The sequence below is a fragment of the Pocillopora verrucosa genome, chromosome 1 (genome assembly GCF_036669915.1).
Source record: "Pocillopora verrucosa isolate sample1 chromosome 1, ASM3666991v2, whole genome shotgun sequence".
NCBI classification, from domain to species: Eukaryota; Metazoa; Cnidaria; class Anthozoa; order Scleractinia; family Pocilloporidae; genus Pocillopora; species Pocillopora verrucosa.
Genome location: NC_089312.1, coordinates 7,878,974 through 7,900,225, shown reverse-complemented (window position 1 = coordinate 7,900,225; position 21,252 = coordinate 7,878,974). Strand labels below are relative to the sequence as shown.

The window sequence follows — 21,252 nt, the reverse complement described above, 5'->3', positions numbered from 1 at the left end:
TCTTTTCTTTTTTTTCTTTTTTGTTTTTTTCTTTTCTTCGATTTTATCTTTTGCAATGGGACTTGGTAGAACAAAAGTTTTCCTGTTAGGTCTCTTTTTACTGATCTGTGATGAAGAAATCTTTCTTGGGCAACACAGTATTCAAAATTTTAACGACGTTGACAAACATGGGGTAATTAAAAAAAGTCGTTTTTTCAAATATTACGAAACCAAAAAAAAGAGATATTTTAACAAATCACAAAAATTGAGAATCTCTGAACAGACACTATTGCAAACATTTTTCTAAAAACAGATATTAAAATAATTCGGAGGACAACCCTTTCTTGGGAACTTCGGGTCCACCTATAGCTATACATACGACACGCACCCAGCAGAAAACTGCCTGAAATAGTAGATTTTTCTCGTTAAGAAGCAACACAGCTAGAAAGAAGACAACTCTCGAGTAAAATACTCATTTTCAAACAAAACTTTTCCAGTTTAAACTTAATCACTCCTTTTTTAACACTAAGAAGTTAAAAAAATTTCAAAAGAAACTTTGTAAAATTCTCTCTTAACTGATTATAAACTTATTCCCAAGCTCTCTCTTCCAACTGCACCCCAAGGTTTCTATCGCATTCGCATAAGGAGAGTTAAAAGGAGAGGGACTGGTAGTGACATTGAAGTCATTTATTTAAGTTACCTAAACAAGAGAAATCACTCCTTTCTGACTAAACATATGCAGCAATTTCAAAAAGCCTAATATGGCTGCCCAGCTTAATTGAAACGGACTGCATGTCCGATGGCAAACTCATTCATTAAATACGTAAGACGTGTGGCAGTATGAATTTAGCGCTCTTTTTCGGTTTTAAAAAGACGTCCTGCGCCCAGTTATATAACCAAACAGACAAAAGTAATTGTGAGATGCATCGATTCTAAAAACTAAGAGATGCAGGCGATTCAATAGCCAGAGGTGTAATAAGGAACGTTGGATAAAAAGAATTCTTAGTGGCAAGAAACAGACGGCTGGCAACGCAAGGGGGCGATTGGTAAATGTGATGTGATTAAAACCATTTTGGTGTATTTACAGTTCTGGCTAAAAGCGTTGTGCTGCATGACATAATTATTGAGCAAACCTTAGAAAACTTCTTGAAAACTTTGATCTAAAATCAGTTGATGTTTCATAAAAATTATTATTACTGGTTATTCTAAGCAGAAAATTGGTGTTATAAAATCAGTCTAACTTCAAACATAAACGTTGTAGAAATTACCACTGCCTTCCAATGAGTCGCTGGAAACTGATCGGGAAAATTTTTAACACGAATTAAAGTGAATGTTAGCTAAACGGATAGAATTTCCGAAGGGATTGTCAAATAGAGAAAGCATACTTTTTTCTTACAGTAGACTTAATTGTGTAAAACTGTTCTTACTACGCGTGTGAAAGCATGTGATTTTGTGCTTGTCCAACGTACAGTTAACCCCATACCAATAAAATAATACTTCACAAAACTCTGCTACTGCTTGGGTATCACTACAATCTCCATAACATCCTTGCTCTTGTTGTTGTACGATTTTCTGATGATATCCACAGCCTCGGCGTGTGTGGCATCTTGAAGGCTCTCGCCGTCCACTGACAGAATTTCATCACCACTCTAACAGGCAAGAAAATACAACACATGATGCATTAGCACAAAGCCCGTTTTAATTTTCATATACCAACCTTTTCACAAGCCGGATGCAACTGCGCATGGCGAACATTTCTTTATGAAAAATTCACTTGCTAAAGAAAATAATCCATTGTAGCCTTTCGCGTAAGCCCTCATTAACAGCGCCCGCGGGAAGACGAGTCGGGGAGAAGTTGGCCGGAGGTCTGGCACTAATAATGATCAGTGCTAGACTGTTCACGGCCTCATATTTTAACCCACGGGCGGGGAAAAAAAAAACGCTCGTGCCGAAGGGCTAGTGATGAAGGCCAAACTTCAGGTTAAATCTATTGCAAATGTGTCTGTATCTCCTTACCCTGAGTCTTCCATCATCAGCTGCAGCGCCACCAGGAAAAATTTTCTCTACCCTGACTTCGGGTTGCGTCTTGGAGCCTTTTCCTCCAGAAATACTTATACCTAGACAAATAAATGAATAAATAAACCCAAATGAAAGCGATCCCTATGTTATCATTGCTAACAAAGAAAAAAAGCCGCATAGGATTTCACGTTCCGTGGATTAGTTCGAATATGAACACACTGGTTTTTCCTAAATTTCGGAGGATAAAAAGTCCCTTACCTAAACTTGTTCTCTTTTTAGAGAGTAGTATCGTAACTGCTTTGTTGTCATTGGAAACGGATATAACCGGAACAGCCATTGAAAAAGGAGACCCTGATGAAGTGGACGCCGCAGGAACTGCTTCCTCGTCGTCCTTGTACTCGATCGATACTCTGTCGGGAACAAGGAGCGAGTTCGACGCCACGAGTCGTTCATTGTCGTTTTCATCGTGTTTCGTTCCTCTGGACGCCTCGCCGCTGTTCACCTGTATCACTGGAACATCAAATGAAGTTGGAGCGTTGCTGCTTGTGCTCGAATCTTTCTCAGCAACAGAATCCATTCTATAGTTTTCCGGTAAACGTATGAGAGCGTTTGGATTGTTTGGGACTCTCGTATGTCGATCGAGAATGCTGCCTCCCAGCCAGGCCGTTTGTTCTCGCTTTTTTGCCATCTCTTCCTTTTCCTGTTTGATTTTCTCCACTTCTTCTTTCGTTCTTAGTTGAAAACTCCCTCTGCTGTCTGTGAATGTGAAGTAACAAAAATAGTCAATTAAAACTGTAACCCAGTGAACGTAGAAAGAACTCTTTTCCCCGCGAAGCGCTTTCGTTAAAATACTTAACCCCTTTTACACACATTGTGGTTAAAAAATGATAAATGAAGAGCGTGGGATGTTCTGCCTTAAAACAATTCACAGCAGGCACTTCTCGTTACCGAAAAACAAAATAATTATCTACTGGAGCACAAAGCAAAATATTCCATCCACTGAAATGTGAGATACTATCTTAGTCATTACTTATTTACGGCTATGTTGCCTTTCGACAATTTACGGCACCCAACAGCTGCGGTTTTAAATAACTAAAATGTTTCCTCTCTGCATCCCTACTTATTCTGAAATTATACGTTAATGATCTTGAAAGAATATTCTTTATTTCTTCCCCCAAAGGATCGCTCACTTTGAAAAATGGAGGCAAAGTATAGGTGTAAAAAATAGAACGACAATCCTGAGTTTTGAAATTTTATTTAAGTTTGCAAAGTCTCTTTCAAACTAAAATCTGTGTAACAAGTTCGCTGAGCCTTCGGATAAACGTCATATCATGTAGTCTGTTCATTAACGGGACGATATGGAATCAAAACTCTGAAGACATACTGAATGACTTACCGAACAAACCAGCTTGAAACGCCTTACTAAAAATGTACTCAACTAAGGGAGGGATTTTTTTCAAACAAAATAAATTCTCCAATTCGCTGATCCGAGATCACGTAGAATGCGTGTCGTCTAATGCTTGAACAGAATATCGCTAAAACAAGTTCCTGGTAGATATTTCCCTAACCTCGAACTGCCAATATGTGTTCGCACAAAACACACACAAAAAACTAGGCCAATTTTAAGCTCAACGCTCATTAGCCTGGGAGCAATGCAAGCCCACATTAGTGGCGCTTCGGCTCGAGCCTTTCTTCGCCTGTGGAAAAGTGGCGGTAAAACTATCCCCGACTCGACTCCAATCTTCCGGCAGGCGAAGAAACGCGCGTCCTGCAGCGCTAATGATAAGGACCCACCCCCTGCCTAACCGTTTATCTAAGACACTACCTTGAATTGCAGCCACAAGTTGACGTTTCGGTTTCTCAGCAACGGTAGGTATTATGGTTGGCGAACCTTAGAAAAGAGAGATAAACATGAACATCGCATCAAACAAAGAATTCAAAACCACTAGAACTTTCATATGCTGGAAATAATCTGGGGATTATTTGCTCCTACCGGGCACGAATCCACTGAGGTACTCCAATGCCTCCTTTTCATGCGCTGACACCATAGCATCGAACCTTCCAAGGTCGTAGGGTAAAACTAACGTCCTGTCGATGAATTCAACAAATTATATAAAACACATTTTCCATGTAATCTTTTCACAAAGAGGAATAATTTCTTGGGGAATTTTCATTTATTAAATCTATACACTCTGATAAAGATTTTTCTCACCACCGTACACGGGGAGTGAAAGCCCGCGAATCACCTGCATAAGGGTGCACCCATGCTCTCCTAAATTCTTTTATCATGCCAAAAAGATGGCTAATTAGTTTGAAAGATCTCCCAGTTCTTATTCTTACGTTCTCCTTCCATCGGCTGTTCATTGGCAGTCAATTTTCAATAGTTTCCCCCCTCTAGACTCTGTTGGCAACGACTAATCCCCCTGTGTTCCCCTCAAAAATCGTCCGCTCCCGTTTCGTGTGAAAGTAGAATGACCAGTTATTATACTTCACTTACGAGTTCAATTCGGTTTAGTGTTGGGTCACTTTAAACGGGGAAAAAGATTTTCATAAAGATTCTCCCATCCTACCCCCCCCCCCCCTTTCTGCCAAATGATACGAATTGTTACAGCGACTTGTCGCTTCCTGTATTGGTAGCGAAGATAGTTGCAATGACGGCGAAGATTCCTTACCTGATATCTCTCAACAAAAGAGCCTTTTCTGGCTTGTCCAGTATTGCTAGCAGTTTATTAACAAGAGATTCTACATCTGAATCTTCTTGGTACTACAACGGCAAAATATAAAGGTTTTATAACAATTACTCATAAATCAAAAGGATAAAAATGATTAAAAAACAAAAGCAATACATCCAGCAATTCTCGGAAAAAGTTACAAACCCGAAGTTTGCAAGAATAGAAAAAGGAATGAAAACCTCCTCCTTCACCCCTTCATCCACATTTGTACGCAAAATTGATATTTTTTTGTGAATATTGGTAAGGTGGAGTACAAGATTTTTGGTATTTTGCTTTAGATTCTCATGAAACTTTGCAGATTTCCTTAATTCAGAACAATCTATTGCGAAGTAAGGATAAATTTATTGTTGGAATGAAAAATCTCGAAAGTCTCACTTTGTCAAAGTGGTGAATTTCTATGATATCTTAAACCCTATATTCGACAAATATATTTTCCTCATTGGTTTCCAAATGTCTTTCTGTGACATCAGGTACGATAATTTGTCTACGATCAGGGAAATCTCTTTTATGTGAATAAATGACTAAATCCTTCATTTTCAGCTCTTTAATTTAAGATTCTCTTCTCATTTTATGAGGAGAAGTTTAAGGATGGTAATTCTTGAAACAGTAAGAAGAAAGCCAACAGATATAGCGCGGACAACATACCTGTTTGATGTGCCTGATAACGGCATTGTATTCGTCCACTACCAGAATCTTTTTGGCCTTCTCTTCAATGTACAGTAACATCTGTTGTCTTGTGGAGCCACCTAACATTAATTGAGTACCAAAACCCTTCTCAAAAATGGGGGTTGCATGCACAGGGAGTTGCATCTCACAACAAACTAAACATGAAAAAGCAACAAGAAACATAAAACAAAAGCAGACACGAGCAAGACATTAAAAAGGAAAATCCTAGGTCATCAAGTTAGAGTTGTTAAAAAGTTTGTGTCTGCAACTGTTACTTTTTGCAGTATCTAGACAGAGGATTATTGGAGAGAGATCAGCTGTTATTTGTTCGTTAAACATTGTTGCTAATTAGAAGAAGCTCTTTCAATATTATTTTATTTAGCAAAGGTAGTAAACATCTGTTGATGGGTATATTTCCTGTTTCGATTCTTAATTTCATTCCTCTTTTGAAATATCTGTTTTTCTTAATGAAGCATACTTATTCACTCATGCGTTATCAAATAATTACTTTCAACATAACATTTAAGTATTATTATAGAGTTCTCTTGCATCTATTTAAAAACACATTCATTGGTAAGGGTTAAGTTACTGTAATTCAGTCTATTTAGGATATTACAACATGTCATTTGAAAGTAAAATTTTTAACTGCAGAGCGTATCAGCTCATATTGACTAATAATTTTGTTCTTTTGATGAGTGTGACACAATTGTTATAGCTGCAACAGGTTAACTTATTTACATTAAGCTGATCTTAATCGTATGTTAGCCTAATTTAAAAGAATGACTCATTTGAATGTACTACTGGTGACAATATGTTTTCTATTAAGAGCAAAATTATGTTACACACAAAAATTAGTTATGAGATATAACTTTCAACTTACTCTTTTATTTCAAAGTTATTAGAAAAAAAGTGTCATGTCTTACTTTCTCTTTACCTCGATGTGCTGCCCAACAACTACACCAACAATAACAACAATAACAAAAAGAAAGGGGAAAATAGTCAAGAGAAGAAACAATCTCCACAAACACATTGTGAAAGTTAACAAAACACAAGTTGAGATGCAACAAACTGTACGTAGCACCCCATGACACCTTAGTGTGAACAGTTCTTTGTAGATTTAACAATGCCTACTGAAAATTCTGAATGCTCCTGGACGCAGCTTAGAAACTTCCTCCTTTGGCTTTATGTTGGGTCAAGAGCACATCAAATGAACTCCTTGGTCACATGTTAAGGGAAACCACACTTAAAAGTAGGATCCAGCCCTTTTTTCTTATTAGTTCTATTGCACTAAGAAGATGGAAAAGAAAATTAACACTGGTCACTAATTTTCTGCCTTACCTCTTTCTTCAACTTTTGGTTTTCCTTTCTTCCTGAAGCTCAACTTTGATTTGATTTTGTCCCCATGTTTTTGAAGAAAAGACTTGGATTTCTTCACTTTCCTTTTGTCATTCAGTTCACCATCACTGCCACTCAAAATGGCTTCCTCCTTGCTCATGCTAGAAACTGAATACCTCTTAGCCATTTCCTCTCTACTGCTGCTGACGCTCTCAAAAGAATGTGCTGATCGAATTGAGTTCTGCTTTTCACTGTCATCACCACTATTAATTGATGATGTTGCCAGACTTTTAGAGCTCTGCGTTCTTTGTAAATCTGCAAAATCCTGTTTCACATGAACAACTACAACTTCCTCTCTTGTTTCTGGCACAGGCTCTGGGGGAGGTTCCGGAGAAGGCTGAGGAGTCTGGACACTAGCTTCACGCATCTGTGGTCTGGGACTGGGTGTGTCCCTTGTTGGCATTTCTCCTAATTCAGGAAACTGGGCACTAGAATGACTTAGCTCTAGAGAGGAGACTGGAGAGGCTGGAGCTGAGATAGATCTGGTAAAAGTTTCTTTTCCTTCTAAAAAAATTAAAAATTGAAATTGAGGGAAAAGAAAACAATGAGTGAATATAATGATTTATAATTGAAAGCAAGAGGTTATTAATAAAAGTTCTATACAAAAAAATACTGGAATCTTGGAACTCTATTTACAAATACCTGCCTTTCTTAGTCATGATTTTATTTTCTCGAGTGTGCCAAGATTTTTGTAGAAGACCTACTGGTAATCATATTTCTAGACACCAAAAGATTTCTGTAGGTATCCCAAAGACTTCCAAATGAGATTCTTCGCATGAAATTTTCCTCTTGTATGTAGTGGTTCTTATCGATTTCACTAAATACATCTGTTAAAATTTGGTCAGCGAAGGCTGTAAATTATGCTAAAAAATTTTCTGCCAGGGGTGAGAGTCATTTATAAAGCAAATAGTCAAAACCAGGTCAGTTAAATTTTTTGCTTCAAGATCAGTTGCAGTAGATTACTTACCAACCACAACACTTCCATCAGGATAAACCCAGCTGATTTGTGAGTGGTAATGTTTTGCCTCAGGAAGTCTTCCCACTGCCTGAAAAATGATGCAAAATATGGGAAAGTTTATTGTAAAATCAGGTTATGGTCATCTGTTTTGATGGTCTTGTCATACTAAACATTGCATTAGCAGAGGGAGAGTTTGGTAAACAAGTGAAAAACTACTGTTAAGTTTATATGAATGGATCGATGACAGTATCTGAGCTACTACGCACCTACCCCTCCCCTACTAACCCCAACAGTAACCCTAACTTGTTATCAATTGACTGTTGTTGGATTGAGAGAGGGGTAGGTGCACAGTTTCTCAGATACTAACATTGATCCATGTGATCTACAACAAATAAAAACTTTTAACCCTTTACACCCTAACATCAGTATTGATATTCTCCATATTGATATCTAAACATTTCCTAAGGAGCTGATTAGGAGAATTTGTTTAACAATCAAGAGCTTCTTTAGTTGGTGATCATTTCCTTTACTCTCATGATCTTAAATGAATGATTCAGTAGTGTTATTGTAAGGAGAAACTAAATGCTGGTCACTCTTGGGGTTTAAAAGGTTAACCACTTCACTCTCAAATTGTGCCAGGCATGCTGCAAAAGTTATTGATAACAAATCAGGTAAAAAGGCGTAGAGCTAATGTGGATGATGAAGTATATGAACATATAAAATGCTATCATTCAATGAAAAGCCTTAATTACAACCATGATCAGAGAATCTCTATTGTAAGAGTGGACTGACAGCTTAAAAGTTAAGGAAATGGAAGTAAATATTACCTTTAGTGTAACCATTATGTGTTTTTGTGATTTAATAAAATCAACTGCCTCTTTGTGCTTGAGGTTTTCAAAGCTCTTTCCATTCACTTCCATGATCTGATCACCAACTTTGAAGCCAGCTTGCTCTGCCAGTGAACCACGATCAATGCTAAACAAAGAATAAATGATCTGTTAACCTTTGAAATGCTAGAAGTGATTAGCATGTAACTTCTCACTATGACATTCATACATCATCCAGCAAACAGGTAATGAGAATACTCAAACTTATCAGGCATAAGTTGTTATCTTGATTTAACACCAAATTCTCACAAATATTTTACAAGGAAACATGTAGCAGCTAGAGGAGAGAATTAACAATCAAATCGTGGGAGTTGAAGGGTTATTAGGTCACAGTTTGTTCTAAGCATGGCATCTCAAGATTTCTAAACCCCACAAAAAAGGTGACAGGATTAAAAGGAAAAAGAAGTCTGATGAAGAAATGGAACGCTGTTTGACTATGTGTTGTTAAAGAAAAACCAAATTTAATTCATAGTACTTTTGTAGCCAATCAGAACAAAATGCAACTCAATCATTTTGTCACAAATTCAGTCAAAAGGCTAAAAATTCCACTCCACTTGAATGTTTGGGTACTCACTAACCAAATAAAAACTTTGATACAAAACTTTATCATTATCACTCCATGGATAAGTGCTTGAAAGATTGTGTCTAAATTTTACTGAAAGCCATAAGACATGGGATTATATAACAATCAGAGCAATTTTGTTCTTCAATCAGCCTGGCCAAGAGGCAAAATCCAAAGAAAATCACAGATGAAACAATGAAACATTTTTAGAATGTACAAAGACAAATTCAGAATGTTGCCTTAAACCTCTACCAAATTTTTACTACATGACTCAATTTTGGACCAGAAATTACAAAACTTTGTTTGAATGGAAAGTGCCTGTCCAACAAACTAAGAAAATTTCTGTTAAAAAAAAAATTCATGTATATTGTTCTTACCCAGATACAAAAAGACCCAAGCCATATTCACTTCCACCACGAATGTTAAATCCTATAAAACCATTGGTTGTTGACTCAACTTGAAGGTTAACTTTCCTCTCATCAGCTTTGTCCAGCAAATGGGAATTATGTTGAAGAGCTATGCTACTACTGCCACTTCCACTGCTGGCCTGATCACAAAATACAAGGTTAACCCTTCACTAACCCATGCCTGACCAAGACAGAATTTCTCCTTACAATATCAATACAATATCAAAGGGAAAAGTGATGAGAGAAAGGTAAAAAATCAATTTTTTTACAGGATTATCAGTTGATCCAATACCAAATTATCCAAAGCAACATCATGAGAATTGTATGGCCGACAGTAAGGAGAATTACTAATGAGATATTGGGGTGTACAAATGTTGTATCAAACCTTATTGCAATTAAAAAAAAAAATTTAATTTGGCTAGATAATCATTAAATCAGACAACTACTTTAAAATTGTTTGGGAGGTTAATATTTTGAATTGGTAAGTAACACTTATACTCTCAGGATCTAAATACCAATTCTATACATTGTTTGCCATACATGTCTTTTAATTTCTGCTCTCAAATTTTAGTGTTGCATCAATTAATATCCCATAACTGATATTTTTCTGTGTTCTCATCACCTTGCTGGTTGGAAATGGATTTATGCAGTGAGGAGAAATTCTTTTTTGGTCACCCCCTAAGGTGAAAAGATCAAGATAGCTACAATTTGTGCTGGGAAATATCCTGTAATCTTTTTCTCTTACATGGATCTGAGCAAGCAGTAGAACATTACAAGGAAAGAAAAATGAACAGGGGAGAATTTGATCACAGAGGTACCATAAATATATAATTGCAATGGAGGAAAAAAGAGAAGTAACTCTGCACCTTTCAAAGGACAAAAATGCACCTTTGATTGCTGCAACAAGTGGTTGCACAATATGACAGGTTTTTAAAAGACATTTACCTGCAAACTATCACTCTCATCTATTCCATTGTGAATAACTTTACCATTCCTGTGACCCCTAAAATGAAAACATCAAAATACAACAAATCAGTTTAAGTGTTAATCATCAAAGTTTAATGTTCTCTTAGAGTGGAAAAAGTCTTCTATCTTAACCTCTTTAAATAACCTTTCCACTTCAATAAATAACCTGAATCAAGGTCACAAAAGTATTCAAAAGATAAAATGCTTTGCTTTTTGTAATTCTAAATTCTTCCCACATAGTTTAACATATTGTGGGAGCACAAAAAAAAACAACAAAACAAAATCATCACCCATAGCCCTTTTGGGATATGAATGTGTAAGTTTTGTAAAATATGGTGTGATTCTAAAATTGAGTCACATTGTTGATGTACAAGTTTTGTTAACATCATCTAATTCCAGTTTTTCAGAAAGTTAACCCTGTACTAAAATATTTTAGATCTCATATTATATTGAGATATGACTGGATATACATAAATTTAACAATAATTGGTCACCCTACAGATTAACAGTTAATACATCAACAACTTAATCAAAATTACATTTTATGTACTTGGTCTCCCAGCAGACAAAGATTTTCCTTTTCTTGAAAGTTTCTCCCAGTTTTTAACTCAAAGTTAATTTGCAATATCTAATTTTAAAGATACAGGTGAAAGCTTCAGAGACATCCCAATGATTTTATTACTTTAAGTAGCTATAATAGGAACCTGTTGAGGCATGATACAGACTCTCACAAATGGCTGTTTCGGAACAAAAGTTATTGATGATCGAGGAGTCAAAACATACAATTATATTCATACTATCCAATGTCAACACTTACTAAGTGATCACTCGACAAATTTCATCAATCTCATTTATTGTAATAGTTTCCGCCGCCGTTTTAAGCCGTCCCCTTAAAATTCATGCAAGTGGAACGGTAAAGGGCAAGTCCAACAATAATATGCTACATTGTTCAGCGGATCTTTCCTCGAGTTAGCTTTCCTACACACGGTAACGGTAAATCAACGTGATAGACATTGATATTGGCTACAGTGGGCTAAAGCGGATACACTAAGCACTTGAAAAGCATCGATGACTTTACTAAACGTTTAATCCAAAAAGCAATGAAGTGCAAAAATGGCACGCAACATGCTGACGTGCTGTTCAACAGTGCCGCGACAATGACGGCAATGTTTATTAAAAATAAACTAATCTCTATGTTAACTTTGGTGGCAGATTATAATCTTAACAGAATTCCAATGAAGCAAGTTAAATTATTCAGTGTTACATGTGTTTATTCTGAAGGTCAAAAATGTGGCGTCAGGTCAAAACGTGAGTATTTATCTGGACTTTCACGAAAAGCAATCATTTAAACTGGAAGACGGCCATCTCTGAAAATATTTCTGTCTGAGCAAGGTATCCTTTAGTAAGGGGTATACCACCAACAGATACTAAAATGCAACTGTAATTTTAATGCGATTTCCATTAATTGGAATGACCATGAATCAAATCATTGGAAAAAAGGTACATGATTCCAGCTTCGAAGTTTGACATAACAGCTACAATATTCAAACGTAAACAGTACCTAAAATTTGTCGCAAAATTGGCGATAATCATGCTGCATAGCAATATCAAAAGCACCGCAAACCACGACTATATTTGCGGTTTACAAAATAGAAAAAATCTATGTATTTTTTTGGCACAAAAAAAATGTACCTGCAGTAACGTGCATTAGCGAAATCTAAGTGGACGTCACGAATGGATAAACAAAAAAGTCATACGCGTGTAACTTGTTATTTCTGCCGTTGTAACAATTGTTTTAACGCATATGTACTTCTGCAAAGCGTAGTACAAGTCTTTGAGTGAGGTTTGAGAGGGGTAAACATAAAACTTAAGAACTGGGATAATATAAATGATTCATCCCTTAATCTAGTTTTGATAGTTGGATACCTACCAGGAATCAGATAAATCAAGTCCTGTTGCAACACCAACCGACTTGACGACCAATTTCATTTTATTCATCGTACCGAGAAGGTTCTCAGCGGAACTTTTGGTTATCTTCTCAAAATCTATTCCGTTGACCTCAATTAACTGATCTCCTTTTTTGAGACCCTGTTTAGCAGCGGAGGAATCATCGTCCACCTCAAAGATATAAAGCACACTGTCAGAATCCCGGCCCCCTTTTATTTTGAAACCCAATGAATCTTCGGGAGAAGTTCTTGTCAAGGTTATCACTTTAAAAGAACCGCTATTATTCGGCGAGGAACTCCTTCCAAGAGCTCGCAACTCGCTGTTCTTGTAACTGTGAGGCAAACTCTGCGTCTTCCGATGCGGAGCTGCGTGATTAGGTGGTTCGAAAGGATGCGCCATTTCGCTGTACGGAGCTAAACTATCAAACTTGCTCAAATGTGCGGGTGGAATGAGGTTTCGAATATCCACAAGTAGGTCCTTCTTGCGAGGATTATCCAAGCATGATTTGAGTGCAAGCACCAACTTTTCCACCGACTTGTAAGTCTGGTATTCTTTAAGCGTATAATGTAAATAATGACGATCATCATCGGATAGTAAACGATGTGCATTTCGCTGAAATTCCTTCACTTGCTCTTTCCGCTGAGAATCCCCAATTTGAGTCATCTTAAACTAGAACTTAAGTTCTTCAATCAAATATCACATCTAGTGTTATCTTGTAATCATAGATCGAGTATTTGCCGGGAAACAAAACATCCTGTAAAACAAAGAATCGACATGGCTACCCACGGTTCGAACGACGCTCAATTCACTGTCTTCGTAATTTATGCATCTCTATGCATCTGTATGCATAATTTGGACACCTCTGTCGTCAGTGTAAACAAGAGGTATTGTTCTACTGAAAGGCAGATTTTCACTGTACCTGCTTATCGCTGCTGATGTAATCGCGTAGCTATTCAAATTGTCGAATAAGAAAAACGATAAGAAAGGAAAAGTTACTAAAACGAGAATTCAATCGCATATCCATGAAAGATCATACATGAGGAAATGAGATGAAATATTGGTGGAAGAGGAAAAGGTTTACCATATGTTCACCATGCGACTTTACTTTAAAGCCAACATCTGGCAATTCAAACCTATGGTAAAATAAAAAGTTAAAAAAAAATTCGAAAAACAAAGAAACAAACAAATACAGCTAGACGTGTTTTTTGAAGCTGAATTCTGGGTCACTGAATCTTATACATGCACAACAACCACGATCGAGCTTTGACTGCAAATCGGTATGTTGTAAAATATCCTAAAATCTTGATGTAATAAGTAAGCGATCATTTCATCTCGAACCCAAGAAAAGGACTCCAAAATTGAATTATTCAAAAAATTTTGTGTACTCACCCAGTTCGTCATTTGACAGAGATTATAAATCTCTTGTCATTTCCTATCGTCTCTGTTTTCCAATCGTTTCTTCCTAAAATGGTTAAAGCTACCTCCTGTACAAACACTGAGTCACGTAAATAGCAAAACTCTTTTTTCTCTACACTTTGAACTACCAGACGCTCACATGGGCCATGTAAACGACTCCAGGTCGGTCTTTAACCAAATAACCATGAAGAAAGCGACATCTCCTCTACGAGTCCCAGAAACTATGGCTGTATTAGAAACTGATTCAAAGGACTCTTAACATAAGTCACGTTTCGGTAAGGGCTCTCTTGTCATTACTTAGAAAATATCTTAGGAAGTAATTCGAAAAGGAGTCTAGAACTTCAATATCGAATCCTCGTGGTTTAGAGATCCACTGCCGCAGATTAACCATGCCGTTACTTTTATGAGAGACAGAACTTTAAGGTACCCGGACTCTTGCTGTGACAAAGGGCTACTGCTCGAAACGTCAGCTTTGAAACTCTCAACGGTGGCCAATTTACGTTATCAACTCATTTGATAATACTAAAGTATCTTGACTCTCAAGTTAGCTAGTATATAGATAGCATTCGAACAAGAGATCATGGCAATTTTCATCGGAGAGCTAGCTTCCAGTTACACTGATCATTAGACAACACTTGGCTCTTAATGAAGTCTTCTCGTGTGCTCTCAACTTAATAATAGGACTCAGATACACTGAGCATGAGTAGTCAATTATGCAAACTTCGAGACACTTTAAGACAGCTCCACAGCGACTCCTGTATAGATTTTAGCTCCAGAGTTGCAGATTTAACAGATCATTTACTGGAGCAAGCGATACTCAACTCACATTGAAATTGATACTGAAATCGGGGGATGAGAGTCTTCCTGTGCAACACATTCTCGTAAACAGGTTTGGCAGAGATCATCTTTCGTCTGAAAAAAAAGGGGCCTCAGCTGTAGTATTGGAAGATTCGACAAGAGATTCTAAATCATGTCTCTCTATGGATATGGGTTTTCAAGTCAAAATACGTAAACCTCAGTCGCTGGAATCTGAGTACCCAGACAGAACGCTGTCACAGCGGCTTCGCCTAGAACCCAGACCTCTTCAGACATCTATCGTTATTCAGCCGAAGTGAGGCAAGATGGCGGAAAGTTCGGGCGATGAAGACGGACTGGAGGAAAATTTCGTGTTTTATCACGATCGTGAAGAATGGAAAGATATCACTCCTGTTGAACAGGATGATGGACCTTATCCAGTTGTGAGAATTGCGTATTCTGATAAGTGTATGTACTGGTTGAATAGTTCACACGCTCTCGAGACCTAGTTAAATTTGTTTTGTGGAATTGGAATCTAAAGCTCGTATCTTATCTTAACTTCTCTTGATGTCTTTATCCCTCATGAAATAAAAATTGTTAAAGAAGCGGTAGCAATGATTAAGAAAATAGTGACATAAGCAGTGTTAATTAATCATGGCGTGCATAAAGTTATTCCAATTTGTCACGTTGTAGCAATTCAGTTTAAACGATAAGTTTTTGTACAACTTACACATGTATACATCTTGACGCGAGTATTTGCATTTTTGCAGTCAAGGATGTCTTTGACTACTTCAGGGCAGTTCTGTTGGCTGACGAGAGAAGTGAACGTGCTCTTGAGCTCACGGAAGACGCTATCAGCCTTAATCCAGCGAATTACACAGTCTGGTTAGTAAATACATATGCCCGCTCACTTTTTTCTTTTTGTCGATCCTCACAATTTAACAACCTCATCAAGACATTGGCCCAGTTTTTCAAAAGGAAGCTAACACTACTCATTGAATAAATTGCTATTCAATGAATTAGTGTTACAAAACATGTGACACAATGATTTATTCATTGTAAAGCTTTTACTCCAAGGTCAAGCACACATTTCATGAGAATAAAGTAAAATATCAGCTGGGGTAATAATTTGATCTAACACCAAATTCCTATAACTGACATTAGAGGAAACATATAGCAAACAGTCGGGATAATTGCTTTTGAGATTTAGGGATTGAAAGTGCTAAGCAGTCAACAATCGTTGAGGAGCACCCAGAATGCATTTTCAAGATAAATTTTGAGAAAGTTCTAAAGAAAATACATGATTGCATTAAAATTATTAATAGAATGTAACTGTGGTATCAAAGAGATATTTGGTGCTCCAGTTGAAAATGGATCGGCCTTTTTTCTCAATTCCTAACCTGGGTAGAAAACTGCACATCTAAATGTTTCCAATTTCCGTTAGTTTACAGTACTGTTGCCATGGTTTCTTGCAAGAGGCACATGAAAGTTGGTGACCTGTGCAGTTGTTTTTCAGCTCTGTGCCTATGGGTTTAGAGATTGACTGCTTTGAAACAGGGAGTTCACCACCTGAGGAGCTTTTAATACATGTCTGTCCCCCCCCTCCCCCTCTGTGATTTCATAGCCTAAGTGGAACAAAAAATTTTGTATGCATGTCCATTGTACCTATCTTGGTTACCACACTGAGATCTCAGTTCACTGTTTACTTGGGGGAAATATATTGTAAATCTATTGCAAAGAACTATGGAAGGTTGTGAGGTAATTTAATAAAATTGGACATAGGAGCTGTGCTTGGTGAAAGAGCCTCTGCTGTAATTAGATCCATTTTTGTGGGGAAAATGATGAAAAATTTTTTCCAAACAGATATTTTTTCTGAAACAGATATGATTTGGTACCAAAGGTTGATTTAACCCTTTAACTACCAAGATCTCATAAGTAATTCTCCCTACTGTCTACCATTAAATACTTGTGATTACAATTTGAAGAATTTGGTATTGGATCAACTTGCAGTCCCCTAATTGAGTTTTCTTCTTACTCTCCTCAATAGTCTGCTTGATTCTGTGTTGATATTTTAAGGAGAAATTCTGTCTTAGTTACTCTTGGAAGTTAAAGGGTTGAAGAACAGAGTGGTTAAAGTAAGTAATGAAGAAAAGAAAATCACAATCATTGTGACTGATTTACTCTTTGAAAGGCATTTCCGGAGAGTGCTGCTGAAATCTCTGAAAAAAGACTTGCAGCAAGAATTACAGTTTATAACTGATGTCATCAAAGAACAACCAAAAAATTACCAAGTTTGGTAAGTATAGATTAGTGCCTAGTTTTTCCTTGCTACAACAGTAGTTTTGTTAGCAATAAGGGCACAGAAATCCTTTTTATTATCAGCCAAAATTTGGTATTCAACTCTTTTTATAGAAAACACATTTCTTTTCCTTTAATTTAAGGCTGAAATATTAACCAAAACATCAGTTATTTTCAACTTTTTTAAAAATATATTTTTTATACTGTCTAGTGCAATGTTTTCAGTTGTTGTCAGATATGGGATAGTTTTATATGCATTTTGAAGCTATTTTGGAAATGTCTCGATAGGCACCAGTTTTTTGAATGAGCACGACATCTCATCAACAGTTCTGATTTATGTGTTCTACCTTCCTTTAATCCTTTGACCTTTGAGAGTGACCAGCATCTAATTTCTCCTTACAATATCACCCCTGAAACACACATTAAGGTCATGAGAATAAAGGAAATGATCACCAACTAAAAGAGCTCTTGAATTTTAAGCATATTCTCCTTAACAGCACCTTAGGAGATGTATATGGAACAGTATGAAGAATATGCAAACTGATGTTAGGGTGTACAGGGTTAAAAGGAAGAAAATAAGACGAATAGTATTTAAAATGAATCAATTTACCAGTAATTAAATTTTATTCTTGTTTTGTCAGGTATCACAGAAAAGTCCTTATTGAATGGCTGAAAGATCCCAGCAATGAACTGAAGTTTACTGAGGATATTCTACAACTGGATGCTAAAAACTATCATGCTTGGCAACATCGACAGTGGGTCATCAAAGAGTTTGGTTTATGGGAGAAAGAGCTTGATTATGTTGACAAACTTTTAACTGAAGATCTCCGTAATAACTCTGCCTGGAATCAAAGATATTTTGTAGTCTCCAAAACGACAGGCTTCACCAAAGATATTGTAGATAGAGAAGTGGAGTGAGTATGTAATAGTTATACCAATTTCTCTAAGAGAATTTAGTTAAGGGAAACACCACTAAATTCTGAAAATGGTAGGTCCCATCATTTTTTTGGAGTTAGCTAACCAAAGAAGTAGGAACTTTTAGGTAGCCACATCTGTATCTCAACTTGTGGATTACTATGAGTGTCTTGAATTTGGATGGCACACCTACACAGTCAAGTATTAAGATTGAAGAATGTTTTCATTAGGATGCTGGCATATGCACTTATTTTCTTCTAGCAGTTTATTTTTTTAAATTTTGGCATCCTTTCAATAGCAAAACACTAAGCTGTTACATGGGTGTAGATGAGGTCCTTTTATTTCTGCTCAAGGCCATTCCTTATAAATACAATTTACACATCCCTATTACACATTGTTTCACTTGTTATTCAATCATATGGTAAATTAGAAGATGATGGCTTTCCTAGATGGAAGAATTTTCTTGTAAGATGGTATGCTGACTTCCTGTTTTCTTTGATTTAGTCCATTAAATAAATTCAAACAAATTCTCAATGCAGAGTGCAAAATAATCCTTTGAAAGGTGCTCCTCAAAGAACATAGAGGGCCCTTCTTTGTTTTGAAAAATGAAATTCACACAAGGACAATTATTTTAGGAAGGAATGACTTTGAACACTTTCATGTGTAGTGCAGTCCTCTCTAAACTGAAAAGTGAGCTCATTATCCTCTAAATTTGTTCTTTTGTAGGCTCACAATGAATCTTATTCAGAAAGTGCCAAACAATGAAAGTGCTTGGAATTATTTGAAAGGGTAAGCATTGAGATTTCTTAAGAGTCTTTAACATATCTAAGAAATGATGAAATATTAATTTGAAGTTCATGCAGTTGTTAAGTGAGGAAGTTTCACATGAATTTCATGATCTCTTCATGGGGATTTAATGATGGAGAAGGTATATGTCAGAGAAGGGAAAGCCCTTGCTTTGTTCACTAGCCATAAAACTTCCATGAGCTCATGGATGTGGCACTGTAGACTGAAATCCGTCCATTGTTGCTATTATGTATATTGACTGTAAGTTTGTATGATGTTGTATATATACTGCTAGCAGCCTTATGTGTCCTTAATATAGAGGTAGAAGTATCCTCATATGAAATATTAAGCTAAAAGTTTGTGCAAGAAGGGATTAGAACAAGACGCAGACATGACAAGGTGTTTCTCAGCTGTAACCCAAGTAGTTCAAGCCAAACCACATTGGGCATTTGCTTTCCCTTGACACACCCTAGTACCTTTACAACCATAAGAACAACCAAACAGTACAGATTTATATACTGGTAATTTAGATGTCACAAGCCTTCAAAAAGTTTAAGAGAACCGATAGGTTACAAATTAAAACTTTTCAGGTCACCATGTTCCCACCAATAGCATAGTTCCATCTTTCTGCATGTAAATCACACAACCCACAATTCTTCTTGTCCTCTGACGAAGGGCTAACACTTGAAATGTCAGCTTTAGAAACTCTTTACGGTGGCCAATTTACATTTATTTATCAACTCAGTTCATAAAACCAAATTATCCAAAAAATAGAAAATAAACAGAATAACCTTTCCTTAAAATAAAGTTGGTGATGGACTTTTTTTGTCCTTTAGAGTTCTGGCCCCTACTGGTCTTAGTAAATACCCTGGCCTGAAGGATACTTTGGTGGAAATGTACAGTAATGGAATTGACTCTCTCTATTTAATGGCTACATTGATTGATATCTCTGAAGAAGAGCTCGAGGGTGGAGTCAGTGACCCAAACTGTTTGGAACAGGCCTTGGAGGTATGTTGGATGCCTGATTGTACTCTTCATTTTAATTCTTTACACCCTAACATCAGTATGTGTATTCTCCATACTGTTCTCTAAATGTTTCCAGAACTACTGTAAAGGAGAATTTCTTTTACAATCAAGAGTTTCTTTAGTTAGTGATCATTTCCTTTACTCTTGAGACCTTCATGGTCAATTCAAGGGTGAAATTGTAAGGAGAAATTGGATGCAGTAAGTCTTAGGGATCAAAGGGTTAACTTATTTCAACCCTTTGACAGAGTTCTCTTATGTACCACTTTTCTTAACCTAAAAGTTACCCTTAACACCAATCTACAAGCTGCACCTCCATTTTGGCCAGTCAATTTTTGTACTATAAAAATGCCTTGGTTATCACTGACCATTGTGCCACCGTGTCTCCACAAGTCATTTCCATTTTCTTATTATGGCTTAATTCTTTGTTTTTTAAGTTGTGCAATAAACTTGCCACAGATGCTGACTACATCAGGAGAGAGTACTGGAATTACATCTCCCGCAGTCTGAATAACAAATATGGACAACCACAATGACACTATTAATAATAAATAAGAATTTTAATAGATAAATAGCAGCTATAAAATAAAGTTCATTTAGTAATTGCTTACAATCTGGCAGTACCAAAACAAATTACCAAGTAGTAGGTAGACGGATTTCTTGTTTCACTCCTTTTTAAGTAGCCAAAAAAAAAAAAAAAAAGAAAAAAATATCAGCAGAAATTCAAGATCTGTTTTCTCTTAGTCCAATTTACATCAGATTTAGAGTAAGTGACCATGTCTTTAGTTCTTAGAGGAAAAGCAATGTACACACTACTCTGTCATAAATAGATTGTGCTGAAGAACTGGAAAACAAGGGAAACCTCATTTGGTTAGAACTTGAATTCCTTTGTTTAACAACTGCATCACTAAGTGGAGGTTGAATGCCTGAAACATCCAGGAGCTTCTGCTATTGGTAGCCAGCTCCTATATGGAGACTTCTCCCATGGCTGGCAAATCCTGGCAACCCAGCCATGAGTCCCCACACAGGAAAGGGAGACAGGCACCCATCACACTGAATAAACAGTGGAAAGAGGGAGGGAAGGGGTGGGAAGAACTGCCTGGGTGATGAGCTGGCACTCCTTACAATGCTGCAAGTTCATACTCAAAGCACATGCAAGAATGCCTCAAATGAAGAGCACATGGAACTCTCATGCATATATGCAAAAAACCACTGACTACTAGAGAATGCTAATGCTCTTTGTTTTTAACTCCATTAAATTGCATTTAACTAGATCTAATATTTCAATAGAAAAAACTGGTCGTGATTTAAATCTCCTTTTGGCCTGAAATATACTCTAAGGTAGTAGAGAGAGAGAACAACTAACTTTGCAAACCTTTTATTACTTATACCAAACAAAATTATGTTCTTCTTGTCAAGTGCTGTAACATAATTTTAGGGAGAAATAAATGTTTCATCTTTTCTAACATTACATAGTTACTCTACTTAATATTTTTAATGT

At 36.7% G+C, this 21,252-nt stretch overlaps 2 protein-coding genes across 2 annotated transcripts; one reads left to right on the top strand and one right to left on the bottom strand.

Annotated features, from left to right (window-relative positions):
* Positions 1 to 651: 651 nt before the first annotated feature.
* On the bottom strand, positions 652 to 13,567 carry LOC131785939 (PDZ domain-containing protein 7). The gene is made up of 13 exons (XM_066167929.1): positions 12,502 to 13,567; positions 10,551 to 10,608; positions 9,576 to 9,745; positions 8,577 to 8,724; positions 7,759 to 7,837; positions 6,735 to 7,295; positions 5,376 to 5,476; positions 4,671 to 4,762; positions 3,992 to 4,086; positions 3,824 to 3,889; positions 2,257 to 2,754; positions 1,996 to 2,096; positions 652 to 1,628 (listed from the first exon to the last, which is right to left on the bottom strand). The coding sequence occupies exons 1-13, from the start codon at positions 13,179 to 13,181 to the stop codon at positions 1,491 to 1,493; spliced, it is 2,787 nt and encodes a 928-aa protein (XP_066024026.1). The 5' UTR covers positions 13,182 to 13,567; the 3' UTR covers positions 652 to 1,490.
* Positions 13,568 to 15,028: 1,461 nt separating this feature from the next.
* On the top strand, positions 15,029 to 21,222 carry LOC131785929 (protein farnesyltransferase/geranylgeranyltransferase type-1 subunit alpha-like). Its single transcript, XM_059102885.2, has 7 exons — positions 15,029 to 15,197; positions 15,500 to 15,614; positions 16,921 to 17,025; positions 17,669 to 17,941; positions 18,669 to 18,731; positions 19,565 to 19,736; positions 20,189 to 21,222. Exons 1-7 carry the CDS (start codon positions 15,056 to 15,058, stop codon positions 20,285 to 20,287), a joined length of 969 nt encoding a protein of 322 aa, XP_058958868.1. The 5' UTR covers positions 15,029 to 15,055; the 3' UTR covers positions 20,288 to 21,222.
* The last annotated feature ends 30 nt before the right edge of the window (positions 21,223 to 21,252 follow it).

Coding starts and splice junctions, on each gene's coding strand:
- LOC131785939 (XM_066167929.1), bottom strand. CDS start 13,181: ATGACTCAAATTGGGGATTCTCAGCGGAAAGAGCAAGTGAAGGAATTT. Junction 8,725..9,575: donor TTGGGTCTTTTTGTATCTGG/GTAAGAACAATA, acceptor TTCTTTGTTTAG/CATTGATCGTGGTTCACTGG. Junction 2,755..3,823: donor ACTTGTGGCTGCAATTCAAG/GTAGTGTCTTAG, acceptor TCACATTCACAG/ACAGCAGAGGGAGTTTTCAA.
- LOC131785929 (XM_059102885.2), top strand. CDS start 15,056: ATGGCGGAAAGTTCGGGCGATGAAGACGGACTGGAGGAAAATTTCGTG. Junction 15,198..15,499: donor AATTGCGTATTCTGATAAGT/GTATGTACTGGT, acceptor GCATTTTTGCAG/TCAAGGATGTCTTTGACTAC. Junction 15,615..16,920: donor CCAGCGAATTACACAGTCTG/GTTAGTAAATAC, acceptor ACTCTTTGAAAG/GCATTTCCGGAGAGTGCTGC.